The sequence below is a fragment of the Nannospalax galili genome, unplaced genomic scaffold, assembly GCF_000622305.1.
Source record: "Nannospalax galili isolate Female #2095 unplaced genomic scaffold, S.galili_v1.0 scaffold261, whole genome shotgun sequence".
Taxonomy (NCBI): Eukaryota; Metazoa; Chordata; class Mammalia; order Rodentia; family Spalacidae; genus Nannospalax; species Nannospalax galili.
Window position 1 is genome coordinate 2,641,298 of NW_008345226.1, and position 15,859 is coordinate 2,657,156.

Consider the following 15,859-nt stretch of genomic DNA (forward strand, 5'->3'; position numbering starts at 1 on the left):
CCTGGGTTTGGATCTCTAAACCAGTGTAAAAATCTTGAGTGTGGTAGTGCACACCAATAACCCTAGTACTTGGGAATATAAACAGGTGGATCTGTGTAGCTCAATGGCAAGCCAAATCAGTGGACTCTGGGTTCGCTGAGGGACACTGTCTCAAAAAACAAGGTAGAAAGTAATTGAAGAAAATATTTGACATCAACCTCTGGCCTCCGCATGCATACATGTGCACATGCACGTGCATGCAAACATATATGAAAATGCACATACATGTACTCTACACACAAATTCTATTTTGAATTCATTTTTGAACAGGATTAAAGTACACATATTGTTTCTTTTTTCTACATGTCCAGTTTTCCATTTATTAAAAGGCTGTTTTTTCTTTCACATATGTTTTTTCCTCTTTGTCAGGAGTCGGGTGGATATAGCTGCATTGGTTTATCTCTGGGTCTTCTAGTCTATTTCATGAATCATTATGTCTGTTTTATGCCAGTATCATGACAATTTTTGGTTCTATGGCTATGCAGTATAATTACAAATCATGTATTGTGACATCCCCAATATTACTCTTTCTGCTCAGTTTTGCTTTATCTATTTGGGGTCTTCTTTGTTTCTACATGAATTTTAGTATTTTTTTCCTCAGGTTCTGTATAGAATATTACTATTTTAGTAGAGATTGCATTGAATATGTAGATTAATTTAGTAATACATTCTGAAACAGCTTTTAACAATCTGTCCTTAATGTTGCTCTTTTCTGAAGTCTGTTGTTTATATAGCTGTTGCTAGGACTTTTCTAAGAATTTAATAATATGGTTTTTGTGTTTGACAGTATTTAAGAGACTTTGCAGTGCTCTTAAGGTCAAAGTCAAAATCATTAGCTTGGGCCGTCAGTTATCATGGATCCTGATGAACTCACTGTATCATGCCTCATCATTCTGCTTTTACCATACACAATCAACTTCTTTTACTTATATATTCTGCACCAGCTGTATAGTCCTTCTTTTAGTTTCATGAGTGCGTCATCTTAATCTCCACAATTTTATCTGGAATTGAGACGGTTTTACCCTCTCACCTTCAGGCTTGATAATAAATACTGTACTTTGAATTTGCCTAGTTAAGGCTTCTGAAAAGTCTTTCTTAGATGGGAATAAGTGTTTCTCATTAATCCTTTTCTTCTGCTCACAACATTTGCTAACTTTTATTACACTTGCTTGCCTGTCTCCTCCATCTGACAGCACCCTCAATGAGGGCAAGAACTACTATATTCCTAGCATACAGAATACTGCCTGAAACCTAAGTATTCGCAAATACATAATAGGTTTTAGGATTCCGAATGCCTTTATTCTCTAACATATAATTACTTTTGTTTTGACAGGGAGTTAACTTGGCTAGATGTAATCTATGAACTCTTTATTGGATGCTGCTTCCAGTCTTAGTTGAGATTTTTTTCCTTTGAGATTAGCTGCTTTGAGTTTTTTCTACACGGTTTGGTTCAGTGGCAAGGAAGAGACAGGATTAGAAAGAACTGAGAGATGCTGTTCTAACACTTGTGCCTGGGATTTCTCTTCAGTTCACCAGCTTTAATTTTATGATTTCTTCGATAGGAAACCTCGGATTCGTAATGATGTCACTTTTTTCGTTCCTTATGTTGCAGTTGTGTCTTTTGTCTTTTTTTTTTTCTTGACTATTCTGACTAAAGATTTACCAGTTAGTCTCTCAAAGAATCGGGTTTTTTATTTCACTGACTTTTTTATTTTATATTTTTCAAATTTTAATTTCATTGGGTTTCTCTTTATTCATTTCTTGTTTTTGTTTTGCGTTTAATTTGCTTCCCATTTTCTTTTAAATTTTTATTACTTTATTTGATATTTTTGTTGTTTTTTTAGTGCGTGTGTGTGTGTGTGTGTGTGTGTGTATGTATGTATGTATGTATGATGGCATGCATGGTGGTCTAAGGACATATCTTCTCTTCTGCCACCTGTGGCATGTAGGATTGAATTCAGGTTGTTGCAAGTGCCTTTACCCACTAAGGTGGCTATGCTTTTCATTTTCGATTTCTTTCTTTGTTTTTTAGAATTTCATGCCTGAGTACTGTATTTCCATCATTTCTACTCTTCCCCTTCCAACTCCTCCCATGGTCCTCACTCCCTCTCAATTTCATCTTCTCTTCTATTTTATCGTTTTATATATGTGTGTATACATACACACACACACACACGTGAAATTTCCCCCATCTACATTGGCATGTCAACTGATGGTGTCAGTTATGCAGGGCTTGATAAAGTGACCATATTGTAGAGATTTCATGAATGCAGCTTCAGGTGTCTTGTTCCTCTGGCTGTTAAAATCTTTTTGCTCCCTCTTCCAGGATGTTCCCCGAGCCTTAGGTATAGGAGTTACATTTTTAGATACAACAGTTGTTTGCCTCTTCTGTGCATTTTAATCAGTTGTGGAACTTTGTACTAGTTACCATCTTTTGCAAAAATATACTTCTTTGATGAATGATGAGAACCATACTTGTCTGTGAATATAATGATAAGTGTTTAGAATATAGTAAGAAATGATATTGGTTTAGGAAAGTAGCAATAGTGGGTTGTCCTCTAGAGTCTATGACCTCTCCAGCCATGTGTACTTGGCAATGTTTATAGTACTAGACATGAATTCTTTCCTGTTGAGCTGGGCGTAATTCCAATTCATTAGCTGTTTATTACCCCCAAGGTAGAAGTGCCACTATTGCAGCAATATAAATATTTTGGTGAGCCAGTCATTGTAGTTTGTAGGCTTTGCAACTGGGTAGGAGCATTGATTGGTTTTCTCCCTTGCCTTGCATAGCACCTTCTGTTACTATGAGAGCTAGTCTTCAGAGAGAAGGTTTGTAGGTCAGTTCCAACTAAATTTCTCCAAGTCCTGTTTTTCAACAGTTTAGTGTCTTCAGTAATGGGGTCTTGTCTTCTACTTCTGGGAGGCAACCAAGGGTTATAGCAACAGCCTATATTACTTTGAGGGTCTCTTGGACTACCCTGACCAATAACTCAAAAGGTGCTTCCCCATGCTTGGCACTGGGGTTTTTGTTAGTCTTCAGCTATATATGTATACTTACGATATATTATTTTTTAAGTAAACTTATGAGGTGATACATTTCCCTTTGGTTTTTTAGACAACCATAGTGTTGTTTATCTCTCCTTTGTCTCTCTCCTCTCCTGTTAAAATACCCCCTATTTTTTCCATTTCCTTTTTGATAGCACCTATGTCCTAGCCCTCTCTCTTGAGATCCTTCCTCCTACCTCCCCCCCACCCCAAGGGCCCCTTTCTACTGTTTGTGGTTACTTCAGAATATACTCACAACTAAAGATTCAGAACTAAGATACATAAATGAGAGAGAGCATGTGGCATTTGTTTATCTTAGTCTGGATTACTTCACTCAGTATGTTTTGTAGTTTCATCCACTTACCTCGCAGGTCAGGATCATGAGTGCATGCAACCCAAGCCAGTCCTAGGAGTGTAGAGATGATGGCAGGGTGGGCAAGATTCTCCTTACATTTTCTTAAGATAATAACTTTCATTACTGATTTGAGATCTGTTTTTTGTAGAATGTTTCACCATAAGCACTCCTTTGTGTCCCTGTAGTTTTCATTCAATTTCAAATGCTATTTACTTTCTCTCTCTCTCTCTCTCTCTCTCTCTCTCTCTCTCTCTCTGCTGGAGATCCATCACGCTCTCTGTGTGTGTGTGTGTGTGTGTGTGTGTGTCTGTTAATCATTGGTCACTTTGAAGTATGTTGCTTTATTCCCAAATATTTGGCAATATTTCAGTTATTTTCCTAGTTCAGATTTCTAATCACCAAATATATTTTCTAGTAATAAAATCTTTTAAAACTTAGTGTTTTGACATGTTTTCCGTAATACTCCATAAAAGATCTCCATTCTCTTCTTGTATGATGTATTCTGTACATTTAGTTTGTTTTAGTGTTTTATAGCATGTCTGATTATCTGTTTTCATTTGAAAAATTATCTGGTATCTGTACTCTTTATTTTTGAGGCAGTTTTATTATAACACTAAGTGCACATTTAACATCTATTTTGATTGATTCTTATAATCCTACTTTGTTTCTTGGTCTAATATTAACGTTTCTATTCCTTTTCGATTCATGTACTTTAACCTATATGTCTCTTGGATTTGTTTTGTGTTGTTTTGTTTTGGGTTTCTTTTGTGAGGAGATTGTATAGATCTTGATATATTTTTCTAATTTGACAATCTCTGCCTTTAAACTAGAGTTTATATATAGAGTCTATATTTTTTCTGTAGTTATATATTAAATATATTTTTTCTATAGTTAAACAATGTACATTTTAACCTACTAAAATTTATTCTCAAAATTTCATAATATATTTTACTTATAGTTTGTTTTCTGTTTTGAACCTTATATGTATAGAAACATTTATGTTTTGTGCTTTCATTTGTTATATATTGTGTAATTCATTTGTATTAATATTTAATTGCTATAGTTTTATTGCATAGCTATGCTTTATATTACTATTGACATGTACTTGGATTATTTATAATTTCAGACTATATCAATAGTACTATAATAAATAGGAATGTGTAGAAATTATTTCATCATATATACCTAGAGTTGGAGTTCCTAGACCTTCTATGCATGTTCTCAAATTTACCATATATTGGTAAACTGTTTACAACAGTGGTTTTACCAATTTTCCCCACCAACAGTCTGGGAGAATTCCCTTATTCTATTTTTGCCAATAATTCATACTGTTAGAACTTCCAGTTTTTCTATATAATGGGTGTTTGACAGTGTTATGACATCAGAGATAAGATTCATTATCAACAGGCAGTAGCTACCATCAAAGTTTGTTGCAAGTATTGTTGTCTAGTATTTGTTTTGTGTGGGACAGTTTATATCAAAGCCACAAATTTTCATTTAGTGGAAACATTTACTTAGTGTTTCATCTATTTAATAAATTTTCTTATTTCTTTCCTCTATCTTTTCATCTTCTCTAATTATTTGTGTTGTATTATGTTTTTTTCTTCATTTTTAAAAAAAGTCACTACATATTGAGTAAGTTATCTTTAAGTAGTTGAAAAAAAATGTGACCATGAGAGTTCTAGGAGGAATTCCTCGTTTATGTTTTCTAGGTTTTGCTTTTTACAGTGCTAATTCTTTTATTTTCCTAGTTTTTGCTGCCATGCAACCTTTATATCACATTCTTTTTGCATGAAAGCCAGCAATATTCCTTCCATACGTCTTAATTATAATGAACTTGAGTGTGGAATTGTCATGCTGTTGGCTTTTATGTTTTCACTGAAATTGTTTTCTCCTTTGCTTTCAATTTATTTCCAGAATGAAGAAAAAAATACTTAGTAATGCTTATACCAGAAATTTTGACTGACTTTGGTTTTATTTTACTCTTACTTAATTTTTTCCATTTGCAGTTATAAGAAGTTGATGTCTTTGAAATTAACTGATACTGATATAAGACCGAAGTTCAGTTTAAAACTTAACACAAAAGGTATTACTTTATTTTTATATGACCCTTGTTGAAAATATTAACAATTTTTACTTTCTCTATAAAGCTTCATGTCATTAACAGTCATGCTAATCCTTATGATTGTCATCCACTAAGCTCAGGTTTATTCTAGAAAGTGGTGTTTGGTATAGGCTAGAACTCACAGACAGAAAGCTCATAACATAGAATGACATACTAAGTCTGGAATATGTCTGTGAGTAGATAGATTTATCTCAGGAGAGCTTTCTTCCAGCCTTTTTCCTCTTGTTTAATGTTCTTTTAACAGAGCAAAGTTGAGAGTAATCTAACTTGGAAGGAATGAATATTTTGAAGGGTGGAACCAATTACTCTAAATCAACATGCCAACTCTTTAGGAGTAGACTAGAAAATACTGTCTAGCGCTTGGAGACTATATGGGCCCCTGATCCCATAGAACAATAATTAGGAGCAGTCCTTACAAGGGAGATTTAGATATCCCTAATGCTAGCCAGCTCTGTATTTGTCAATCTAGAGAAATCTTCTTGAGTTATTTGCTCTTTAACTTTGTTTACCTTCAAACTGTAGATCAACTGTGCTAAGCAAATGTATTACCAGTTTCTTAAATCACAAAATCATGAAGTATAAAAATAATAAAGGTGCATTTTGTGATAAATACATTGAAATATGAGCATTAAATGGCTCATACAAAACCCAGATACCATCATACACTAAATTCCTACTATTTCCTCCTTTCAAAGTACTGTTAAATGGAAAAAAATATTGATAGTTTAATCTGAACTTTATTCCATTTCATTGATAAAATACCAACTTTGTCATTAAGTTTATTTTGTGTGCAGGTAAGAAAATGAGGTTTATTAATCAGTGCTTCTCAAACTCTATAAAGTTGAATCATCTGGAAATTAAAAATCACACCAAAACAAAACAAAACCCCATGTGTCAATTCAGTCAGTAGGTTTGTAGTGGTAAGTCATGTTCTGCATGTCCACTAATCTGTGGACTGTACTTTGAGTAGCAAGACATTAGATAACTATGTTTATTAGTGTACATGTGGACTATCTAATATAATGGACACTAGCTATATGTGGTTATTAAATTTTAATTAACATCAAATAAAATTTCAGACTCAGTTTTTGGTCACACAAGCAACAGTATTCAGTGAGTGGTGGACCTTGCAAGTATGTTAATATTTTTGGCACATAAAGTTCTCTTGGATAGTGCTGATTTTGTATAAAATAAGAATATAATTTTAAGTATATTATAATTAAGCCTAGGAAATTACTGTTCCTGGCAAATTTCAGGGTTTTCAAAAGTACCCTTCCATTTGGTTTCCAAAATTAATTTACTTAAAATCACGAGTAGTTGGAAGGCTTCTGGTGTAGAATAGTCTTTGTTATTACTTCTGCTTGGGAGCATACAGTTTTTGTCTAGAATTTTTGATAATCAGGCAGAAAGCAGCATGCTTATTGAGCCCTAGATAATGTAAAGTACTACTGTACTTCCTTTTTTGAATAGCACCCGTCCTCCCCCAGGAACAGGTCAGACACCACATAGAAAAAGAAAATTAATATGTATTGTCTTGACTTCTCAAAATTCATTTTCAGATGAAATGCCTATCTTCAAACTTGATTATAATTATTTTTATCATCTGCTGCATATAATTATTATTTCTGGTACTGACATTGTCCGGCAAATATTTGATGAGGCTATGCCACCCACCCTTTTGAAAAAAGAGCTGCTTATACACAAGAGTGTCCTAGAATCCTACTACAACCATCTTTGGACCAATCACCCTTTGGGTGGATCATGGCACCTGCTTTATCCCCCAAACAAGGAACTACCACAATCCAAACAGTTTGATTTATGCCTTTTACTAGCTCTCATTAAGCATTTGAATGTATTCCCGGCACCCAGAAAAGGCTGGAATATGGAACCACCATCTTCTGATCTCTCTAAGTCTGCAGACATCCTGAGGCTGTGCAAATACAGGGATATCCTCCTTAGTGAGATTTTGATGAATGGTCTCACTGAGTCACAATTCAATTCAACCTGGAAAAAAGTTTCAGATATTCTTCTGCGCCTTGGAATGAAACAAGAGGATATTGACAAAGTCAAGGAGAACCCTATTGAGAATATCTCCCTTGATTACCATCAGCTGTCCATCTACCTAGGCATACCAGTACCAGAAATCATCCAGAGGATGTTATCCTGCTATCAACAAGGTACTAAACTTAGGTTAGCCAGCAAAACCTTGAGTGTCTGCTCTGTGTTCGGAGATACTTTTGTTTTTCTATTTAATGTTTGAGAGCCTTTTATTTCCCCTCAGTATAAAAAGACATGAGTTTTATGATATGCAAAAATTAAACAAGAATCCCTTGGAGTGTAAACTAGCAACTTTTAAAAAATGCATTTACCTTAGTTAGGTTTTAAGTAACAAAAAACATATAAGACTAAGGTAGTATTTAGGGAAAGATGCTCTGAGCACTAATTCAGTCTAAAGCATTTTAAGCAAATTTCACTTTGTTTGAAGAGTTTATGGCAAAGTGGCTTTCACAGTGCTTCTTTATCTCTTTTTCCAGTTATTAAAGTTTCAGTTTTCATTTATATGTCTGATTTTTTTATTAAAAATATCTATTATCCTCACTAAGTCTCCATGAAAGTTTTCTTTTTTACTTTCACTATTTAATCTGTAGGACTTAATACAGCCTGATAAACATCATAGGTGCTCAGTAAACATTAATAGAAAAAGCTGAAGAGTAGAGTACTGATCAGAGCTATTCATATTGTTTAAAAGATGCAAATACTCAGTGGAAATTTGTTTCAAAATTGATGAATATTCCTTCATAACCATTGACTAATAATAAATAAAAATTACTGCTTGATTTAAAGTGCTTATTGATGTGCTAAATTTTAATCTATTACAAACTGTCACTTTCTTCTTCCTTTTGGGGGGATTGGTTTGGGTTTTTTTTATTTTTTTATTTTTGGAGATAGTATCTCAGTATGTAGCCTTAGCTGGCTCAGAATGTGCTGTGCAGACCAGACTGGCCTTGAACTCTCAGGGATCCACCTGCCTCTGCCTCTTACAGGCATTACAGGCATGGACTACCACATCATGCCAGAGAATTATTTATTTAATTTTTAAAAAATTTTATATGTATGAGTGTTTTGCGTGCATGTATGTAAGTACACTTGTATCGTGCAATGCCTGCAGAGGCCAGAAGAGGGCATTGGAACCCCTGGAACTGGAGTTATGGACAGTTGGACAGTTGTTAGCTGCCATATGGGTGCTGGGAATTGAGCACCAGTCCTCTGCAAGAGCAGCCCCTGCTCTTAACCGCTGAGCAATCTGTCTATCCCAAGAGTTATTTTTATTTTGTGTGTATGAGTGTTTTGCCTGCATTTATGTATGCATACCATGTGCATGCCTGGTGTCCACAGAGGGCATCAGATCGCCTAGAACTGGATTACAGATGATGGTGAGCTGCCATGTGAGTGCAGGGAACCAAACCTTCCTATGGAAGAATAGCAAGTGCTCTTAATTGCAGAGCCATCTCTCTAGCACCTACTTTTTTCTTGTTAAATTATGTTTATGGATTTTATATGATAATCTAAAGATTGTACCTTGTCTAAACTGCATTGGTGAGCAATGCTGGTTATTTTTCTTGACAGTTATATGCTAGATTAATGCCATGTAAAAATCTTCTGGCTTTTCTTTGTCCTAGTCAGATCTTTGTTGGTTTCACTTGCAATTATAACTCTAATTACTTTTCTTTATTTACTATAGGAATTGCTCTACAGTCAATAACAGGCAGTCAGCGTAAGTATATTTAAAACCAAAATACTTAAGTGGCATTTTAACTCAGAAGCCCTAAGGCATGCCTGTGTTACTTTTACATGGTTAGATAAACTATACAATAAATTGCACATTTCTTAAAAGTTTGGGCAGTCATACGGTCCACTTACTGTTGGTCAGCTGAAGCTAGTATAAGCCTTACCCTGCCTTGGCTTAACTTTTTGTGCCACAGAGATTACAAAAGGATTTCCTCCAAGGATGGTATTCTAGATTTCTACTCTCAGGACTCCAGCAGGCAAAAATTCCTATCTCCTTGCTCAACTTGCTTATCTGTGCTATTTTATTATATTAAAGACCCACTTTTATAGGTCTAGATTTTTGTTTAACCTGATGGTGAGTTGCATTAACTTTTTTTTTTTCTTGGAGACGAGGTATTGTTAATAATGTTGCCCAAGTGAGACTCAAGCAACCTTCCTGAGTCAGCGTTCCATGTATCTGAGTATCAGTGACTATAAGCACATGACTCCTTGCTCAACTTATTAAAAATGTAATTCTCTGTTGAGCATGGAAGAAGCCAGAGCAGTCTGCTTCTTGGCTGTTTGGGTAACCTCTTCAAAGGATGGTGTGATAAGAATAAGAGGTAGGAATTCGCTAAGCAGTTAGGGTAAAAAGACCCCAAAGAAAAGTAGCCAGTTACTTAGCTAAAAATCAAATGTCCTTGGGCCTCTTAGTAGCATACTCTGCTCCAAAGGCCAAAAATGTTGAAACTATTTGGGAGCTCGTATCTCATCCTTAAAAGATTTTATGATTACCTCTTGCGGGGGGAGGATGTTAGAGTAGCCAAAAGTCCCATAAAAATAAATAAATAAATCAAAGAAGAAAAAAAATGTAATTCTCATTCTAAAATTAAAATGTTTATTAAAAACCGTATTATGAGTTCAAAGTTAAATATTGGGCTATCTGATGAAGTTTTAAGATTGTGTCTCTGGGACAATATCAAAGAACAAGGATTCAAAAAAGTGGTCATATAATATGGTGTTGCCCTTCTTATGAAAAGACAAAGGAAAAATGATCCAGCTTTAGGACTCAACAGCCTAGTATTTCAGTTCTACTTTCATTCTAGAGTATATGATACCTAAAATCTCCTTAAAATACCAATGAACTATCAAGCCATTTTGGTTGATACAGATTGGTTCCTGGCTAGTATGTGCACCTATTATTTATGGATAAGTAGGTATTGCATTTTCATATAGTAATTGAAAGACTAAGGTATCTTGTATTTCTCTCTTTTTTTTACAAAATATTTAAAGAATCTAGTGTGTGTGTGTGTGTGTGTGTTTAACACCTTGCCATATGTACACATAGAGGTCAGAGGACAACCTACAGGAGTTGGTTCTCTCCCTTACCATGTGATTCCCAAATCCAACTCAGGCCAACAGGCCTGAGTCATGTCATCTGCCCAGCAAATATTTCTATAATAATAGAGTTAAACTTTTCAAAACCTTATAATCAGATTTTGAGCTTTTATCTTTATTATTTAGGTGTTGAAATAGAAGAGTCACAGAATGAGGAAGAAGAACTGAGTCCACCTCTTATGGAATACAATATAAATGTGAAATCAAATACTGAAATACAGTTAGCAGATGTGAATAAAGATGGAGCCTCGATACCCAGTGAATCTTCAACAGAATCTATTAAAGATCTCCAAGAGGTAGAAAAGCTTTCATGTTTGAAGAACTTCTTCTGCACCTTCAGCTGTTTCATGTGCTATACTTAGGATTTCAGACAGTCTTAGTTTATATTTAATCATAGTGTTCACACAGAACCTGACTTAGAATGATTCTTGCCTATTACTAACAGCCTTTCCTGCAATAACCATTTATTTTGCTAGTGTTTATTGAATACTTAGGTGTCAAGTACTACACTGGATTTCTGAGTATAGTTCTTTAAATCCTGACTAATGAAAGATTTGGGAGGGTAGGAGAAAGGAAAAGATGTAAGATGTAGTAGGAGTAGAAAAGATAGAAAAATTGACAATACTGGGGTCGTTCATTGCCTCAGACACAGAAGTAGAGTTCAAATCATCTAGGATGGAATCTCTCAGTTGGTTAATGGATACCTATTTTATAGATACTAATTTTCTCTTAAGCTTAATATTTTACCCTACGAACATAAATATGTTTATTGCTTTTTTTAAAGTTCCTTCCTTGTTTTGTTTTTATATGTACATATATAAGTGGGCACTTGTAAGCTTTTATTTTTAGCCTACTTACTGACAGTATATGTTCTTTTATACCTTTCTTTTCAAAGATAAGATTGAAATCAAATTGAAAAGAATATGTAAATACTTGTTTTCATAAAAGTCTAGAAAGAAATATATCATAAAAGATATCAACTATTAGAGGAAACATTGTACAAAATAAACCACTATACAGTTTGAATTGCATATTTAATAAATGATTTACTTTTTGTCTATTAGGGTAAGAGTAAAACAAAGAAAAAGAAAAAAACTAAGAATAAAAAGGTAAGATACTGCATTGGCATTATAATAGAGGAATGTCTGGTCATGAATACCTGAAGTTTAAAATGTGAATTAATTATTAGAACTCAAATTATTCCCTATGGACACAATACAAGTTATTAAAAAACTTATTAAATATATGTTTATAGAGAAGCCTACATATTTTGTTTATTGAATGATCTTGAATTAGTAACTTGAAAATGTCATTAATTTCTGCATACTATGCACATTTAAAAATGCGTTTTCCTTATTTTAATGACAGCTTTTTTTCATATCTCTACTGTATTCCAAAGCATTTTTCAAAACCTTTAAGAAACATTATATGCCAATTCTTTAGATTTTTGTCAGCTGTAAAATAAACAAGTCATGCTTACCACGTAAGCTGGCCAAGTAATCTCATGGTTGTCAAACCCCAAAGCTAAGTTCCTAAATTATATCGTGTGTCTGCTCCTTATTTTAAAAAATTAAAAGAGGGTATTGCTGAAATTCTCAATTTGAGCTAAATGAAAGTGTTAAATTGAAATTAACAGGAACAGAATTAGAAATAAGTATATAAACCACTAAATATTTGTATCAAATAATATAATTCATAAGTTATATTAAGATTTATTAAATTTCAGCAAATGTTTAGTGATTTTTTTGCTTCGTTAATGTCCTAAGATTTTTTCCAATTTAGTTTACTAAAGAAATTGATATAATTTCAAAAATAAGACAGTTTTAGAGATATAATTTAGATAGTACAAAAGAAATTTTATACCTTATGTTTGAATTTTAGTTACAATTTAAATAATTTACAAATGCTGAAAGTTAGGCTGTAGTTGTTTTATATTTGCATACTCAATAACTGTTACCATAAATGAAAATTGACTTTTGTAGTGTATGAGACAAGTGAATAGCAGTCAACCAAGTTATTTAACCAGAAATTGTCATGAAAAATTAATATATGGGAATTTTCTTATGTTAGAAAAAGTCACAACAAAGTCTCTATGAAATTTTATCCTCATATTTAAAAGAAATTTGTTTAAGAACATGTTGGTATCACAATAGCTCTAAAAATACATATAAGGAATTCTCTGGACGAATGGAAATTAAAAGTTGCCTACTAAATTCAGGGGGCATTTTTAGATAACTTCTAAGTACTATGTTTAGAGGGGTTGTGACATTTCTTGATGTTCCCATTTCAGTTAAGTGTTTATTACTTAGCTTCTAATTTATCTGTATTACAAACAACTAAATAACTCCTTTTGTGATTAATTAGCTCCTTTTATCTCCCACTCAGATTTAGAGAAAGTAAAAGACTAGAAGATTTTTTTTTATGATAAAGCTTTAAGGAAAATGAAAATTTAAGGAAATAAGTCCAGCCCTTTAAATTGGGTGACCTCTCTATAGGAGAGAAGTTACATAGATTCATTATAAGAGACTGATATTAACTGACATGAACTTTTTCATAGGAGGAGGTAAAAGGAACTTAGAGAAATAATCACCTGTACTAGATATATTCAGTATGAACTACCAACTCACTTTTTATCTAATATTAGACCCAGGTATTCAAGTATACTAAAACTAAGGTAGAAGGCAGAATTCTAAATCATAACAGAAATTTGTATTAAACATTGAATATAAATAAGACAATGAAACAGATGAGAAAGCAAAACACATTTCTGTGGATCTTGTGCCTTGGAAACCTACCTGTGAAGAAAGCTCAGAAAAAAAGAGATAGTGGAAATTAATGTTGTAGTATTCCTAATTTTATGTGTGTTAATGTTTTTTAAAAAAATATTTTTTTATTTTTTAATATTTATTTATTTATTTATTTAATTTATTTATTTATTGGCCTTTTTGAAGCAGGGTCTCCCTGTAGCCCCAGCTGTCCTGGAACTCACTATGTAGACCAGGCTGGCATTGAACTCACAGTGATCCGCCTGCCTCTGCCTCCCAAGTCCTGGGACTACAGGTGTGTACCACCAAGCCTGACTAAAAATTTTTATTTTTATGTGTATTGAGTGTATTGCATGCAGGTATATAAGTGCACCTGCGTCATGCAGTGCCCACAAAGGTCAGAAGAGGGCTTTGGATCCCCTGGAACTGGAGTTACAGACAGTTGTTACCTGCCATGTGGGTGCTGGGAATTGAACCCAGGTCTTCTGCAAAAGAAGTCAGTACTATTTACCACTGAGCCAGCTCTCCAGCCAATTAATGTGTCTTAAGTATCATTCATATGACCTCTATTGGTTATATTGTTGCTATAGTTTATTTTAGTGGATATAAAACTTCAATGGATTTTTAAATTTTTTCCTTCCAGCTATGTTCCCTGAACTTATTTTGGCATAAGATTCTTTATATGTCAGTGCTTTATTTTTCCATATAGTTTTTCAAAGGATCTTTTACTTAGTGTAGGAATAAATGGATATTGCAGCCACTGTCTCAAGGTTTAGCAATAGGTACAAACTCAACTCCAGTATTCACTTCCATTTTCTGAGTCAGTGATTTTTCAAGTTATGTGTATAACTTGTATATCAGTACAATAACTTGTATAATCAATAGATTATAAAATAAATGTAATGAGACTCAAACACCATTTTAAACAGGAAATAGAATAAATAGGGATATTTTAAAAAAGCAGTTCATCACGCACAATGTATTTCATGGAATTCACACTTCAGTTTTATACTTAAGTATAAATATATAAGTAAGTGCATATGGCATCATGACATGAAATGTATTTTTTTTGGTTGTCATGAAAAAGCTTGAGAAACAGTAATCTAAATGCTGTGTTGTACTAAGGTAGTTGATATAAATTACTAATTCTTCTGATGCTATTTTTTAGACTAATGACCCAAGAGAAGAACAAGAGTAAGTATTGATTTAAATTTTAAGGTTAACTAATATTTTTAAAGTATTTTGTCAATAATGTATAAATTTCTTTTGGGAAATGTTCTAAGAAAAGGATAGTTTTTGTCTTAATAACTTGCTGCTATTTTACAGAAGTTGATAAAAAGTTAAAATTATCCTGAGCTTTGGAAGAATATAATCTATTTTTTTCTATGAGATTACTCAATGGTTATCTCATGCTAACTCCTTCATTCAAAGACTGCCTTGAGTTCTGTATGGGCACAGTGTCCTATCCTAGCTGAGGAGCTATTGGCAGTTGATGCTACTGGGAGAGAGAGAGTTATTGTGACCACACTCCAGCAGATGACCACAATTCCAAGAGCATATATGGGCAGCTCAAATTGATAGTTTAAAAAAAAGAGGACACACATTTAGGTGGACAGAGAAGATAGGAGAGGTGGGGAAGAGGAGGGAATATGATCAAAATTCATTGTATAAAATTCTCAAAGAACTTATAAAACTGAGGAGAATAAAAGAATAGTACCCTACATATATTTCTCCTCCTAGAAATTTTCTATTAAAAATAATAAAATAGGCTGAGACCTTACCAGACCACCTAAGAGTGCCTGAATCTGGTTTCTGCCTGGTATAGGGACTGAGAACTCAGCAGACCACCTGAGAGTACCTGGATCTGGCTTCCCCATGGTGGTAAGCTTCCCCAAATCACTCCACCAAACCCCCTAATTGGTATTACGTGAGCCCCCCCCCCAATCATAGACCTCTCTGCCCTACAGTAAAGTAGGGGCTGAGACCTTAGCAGACCACCTGAGAGTGCCTGATCTGGCGTCTGCCTGGTGTAGGGATTAAGAACTCAGCATTCTGCCCAAGAGGTCTGGATCTGGCCTAGGCTTGGTGGTGAGCTTCCCCAGATCGCTAATTGGGATTATTTGAGGCCCTTCTCACATTCCCAGGCATACACCTCTCTGTGTTACAGTAGGGTAGAGACTGAAACCTCAGCAGACCATCTGAGAGCACCTGGAACTGGCCTCTCTGTGTTGGTAACCTTCCCCAAATTCCATCCTGCTCAACACCCTAATTGAGATTATATGAGATCCCCCTGAAACCTTAGCAGACTGCCTGAGAGTGCCAAAATCAGGCCTCCCCTTAGGGAACGTTCCAAAATGTTCTGTG

At 34.2% G+C, this 15,859-nt stretch overlaps 1 protein-coding gene across 6 annotated transcripts in view; it reads left to right on the forward strand.

Annotated features, from left to right (window-relative positions):
* Nucleotides 1–15,859, forward strand: part of Dzip3 (DAZ interacting zinc finger protein 3) — a 113,359-nt gene that overhangs the window by 44,732 nt on the left and 52,768 nt on the right. For all 6 annotated transcript variants that reach the window (XM_029567509.1, XM_029567510.1, XM_008841427.2 and 3 more), the window contains 6 exons: nt 5,449–5,525; nt 7,124–7,741; nt 9,307–9,339; nt 10,857–11,026; nt 11,795–11,839; nt 14,664–14,689. In XM_029567509.1, the coding sequence (XP_029423369.1) occupies nt 5,449–5,525; nt 7,124–7,741; nt 9,307–9,339; nt 10,857–11,026; nt 11,795–11,839; nt 14,664–14,689 (969 nt within the window). The remainder of the gene's footprint in view (nt 1–5,448; nt 5,526–7,123; nt 7,742–9,306; nt 9,340–10,856; nt 11,027–11,794; nt 11,840–14,663; nt 14,690–15,859) is intronic.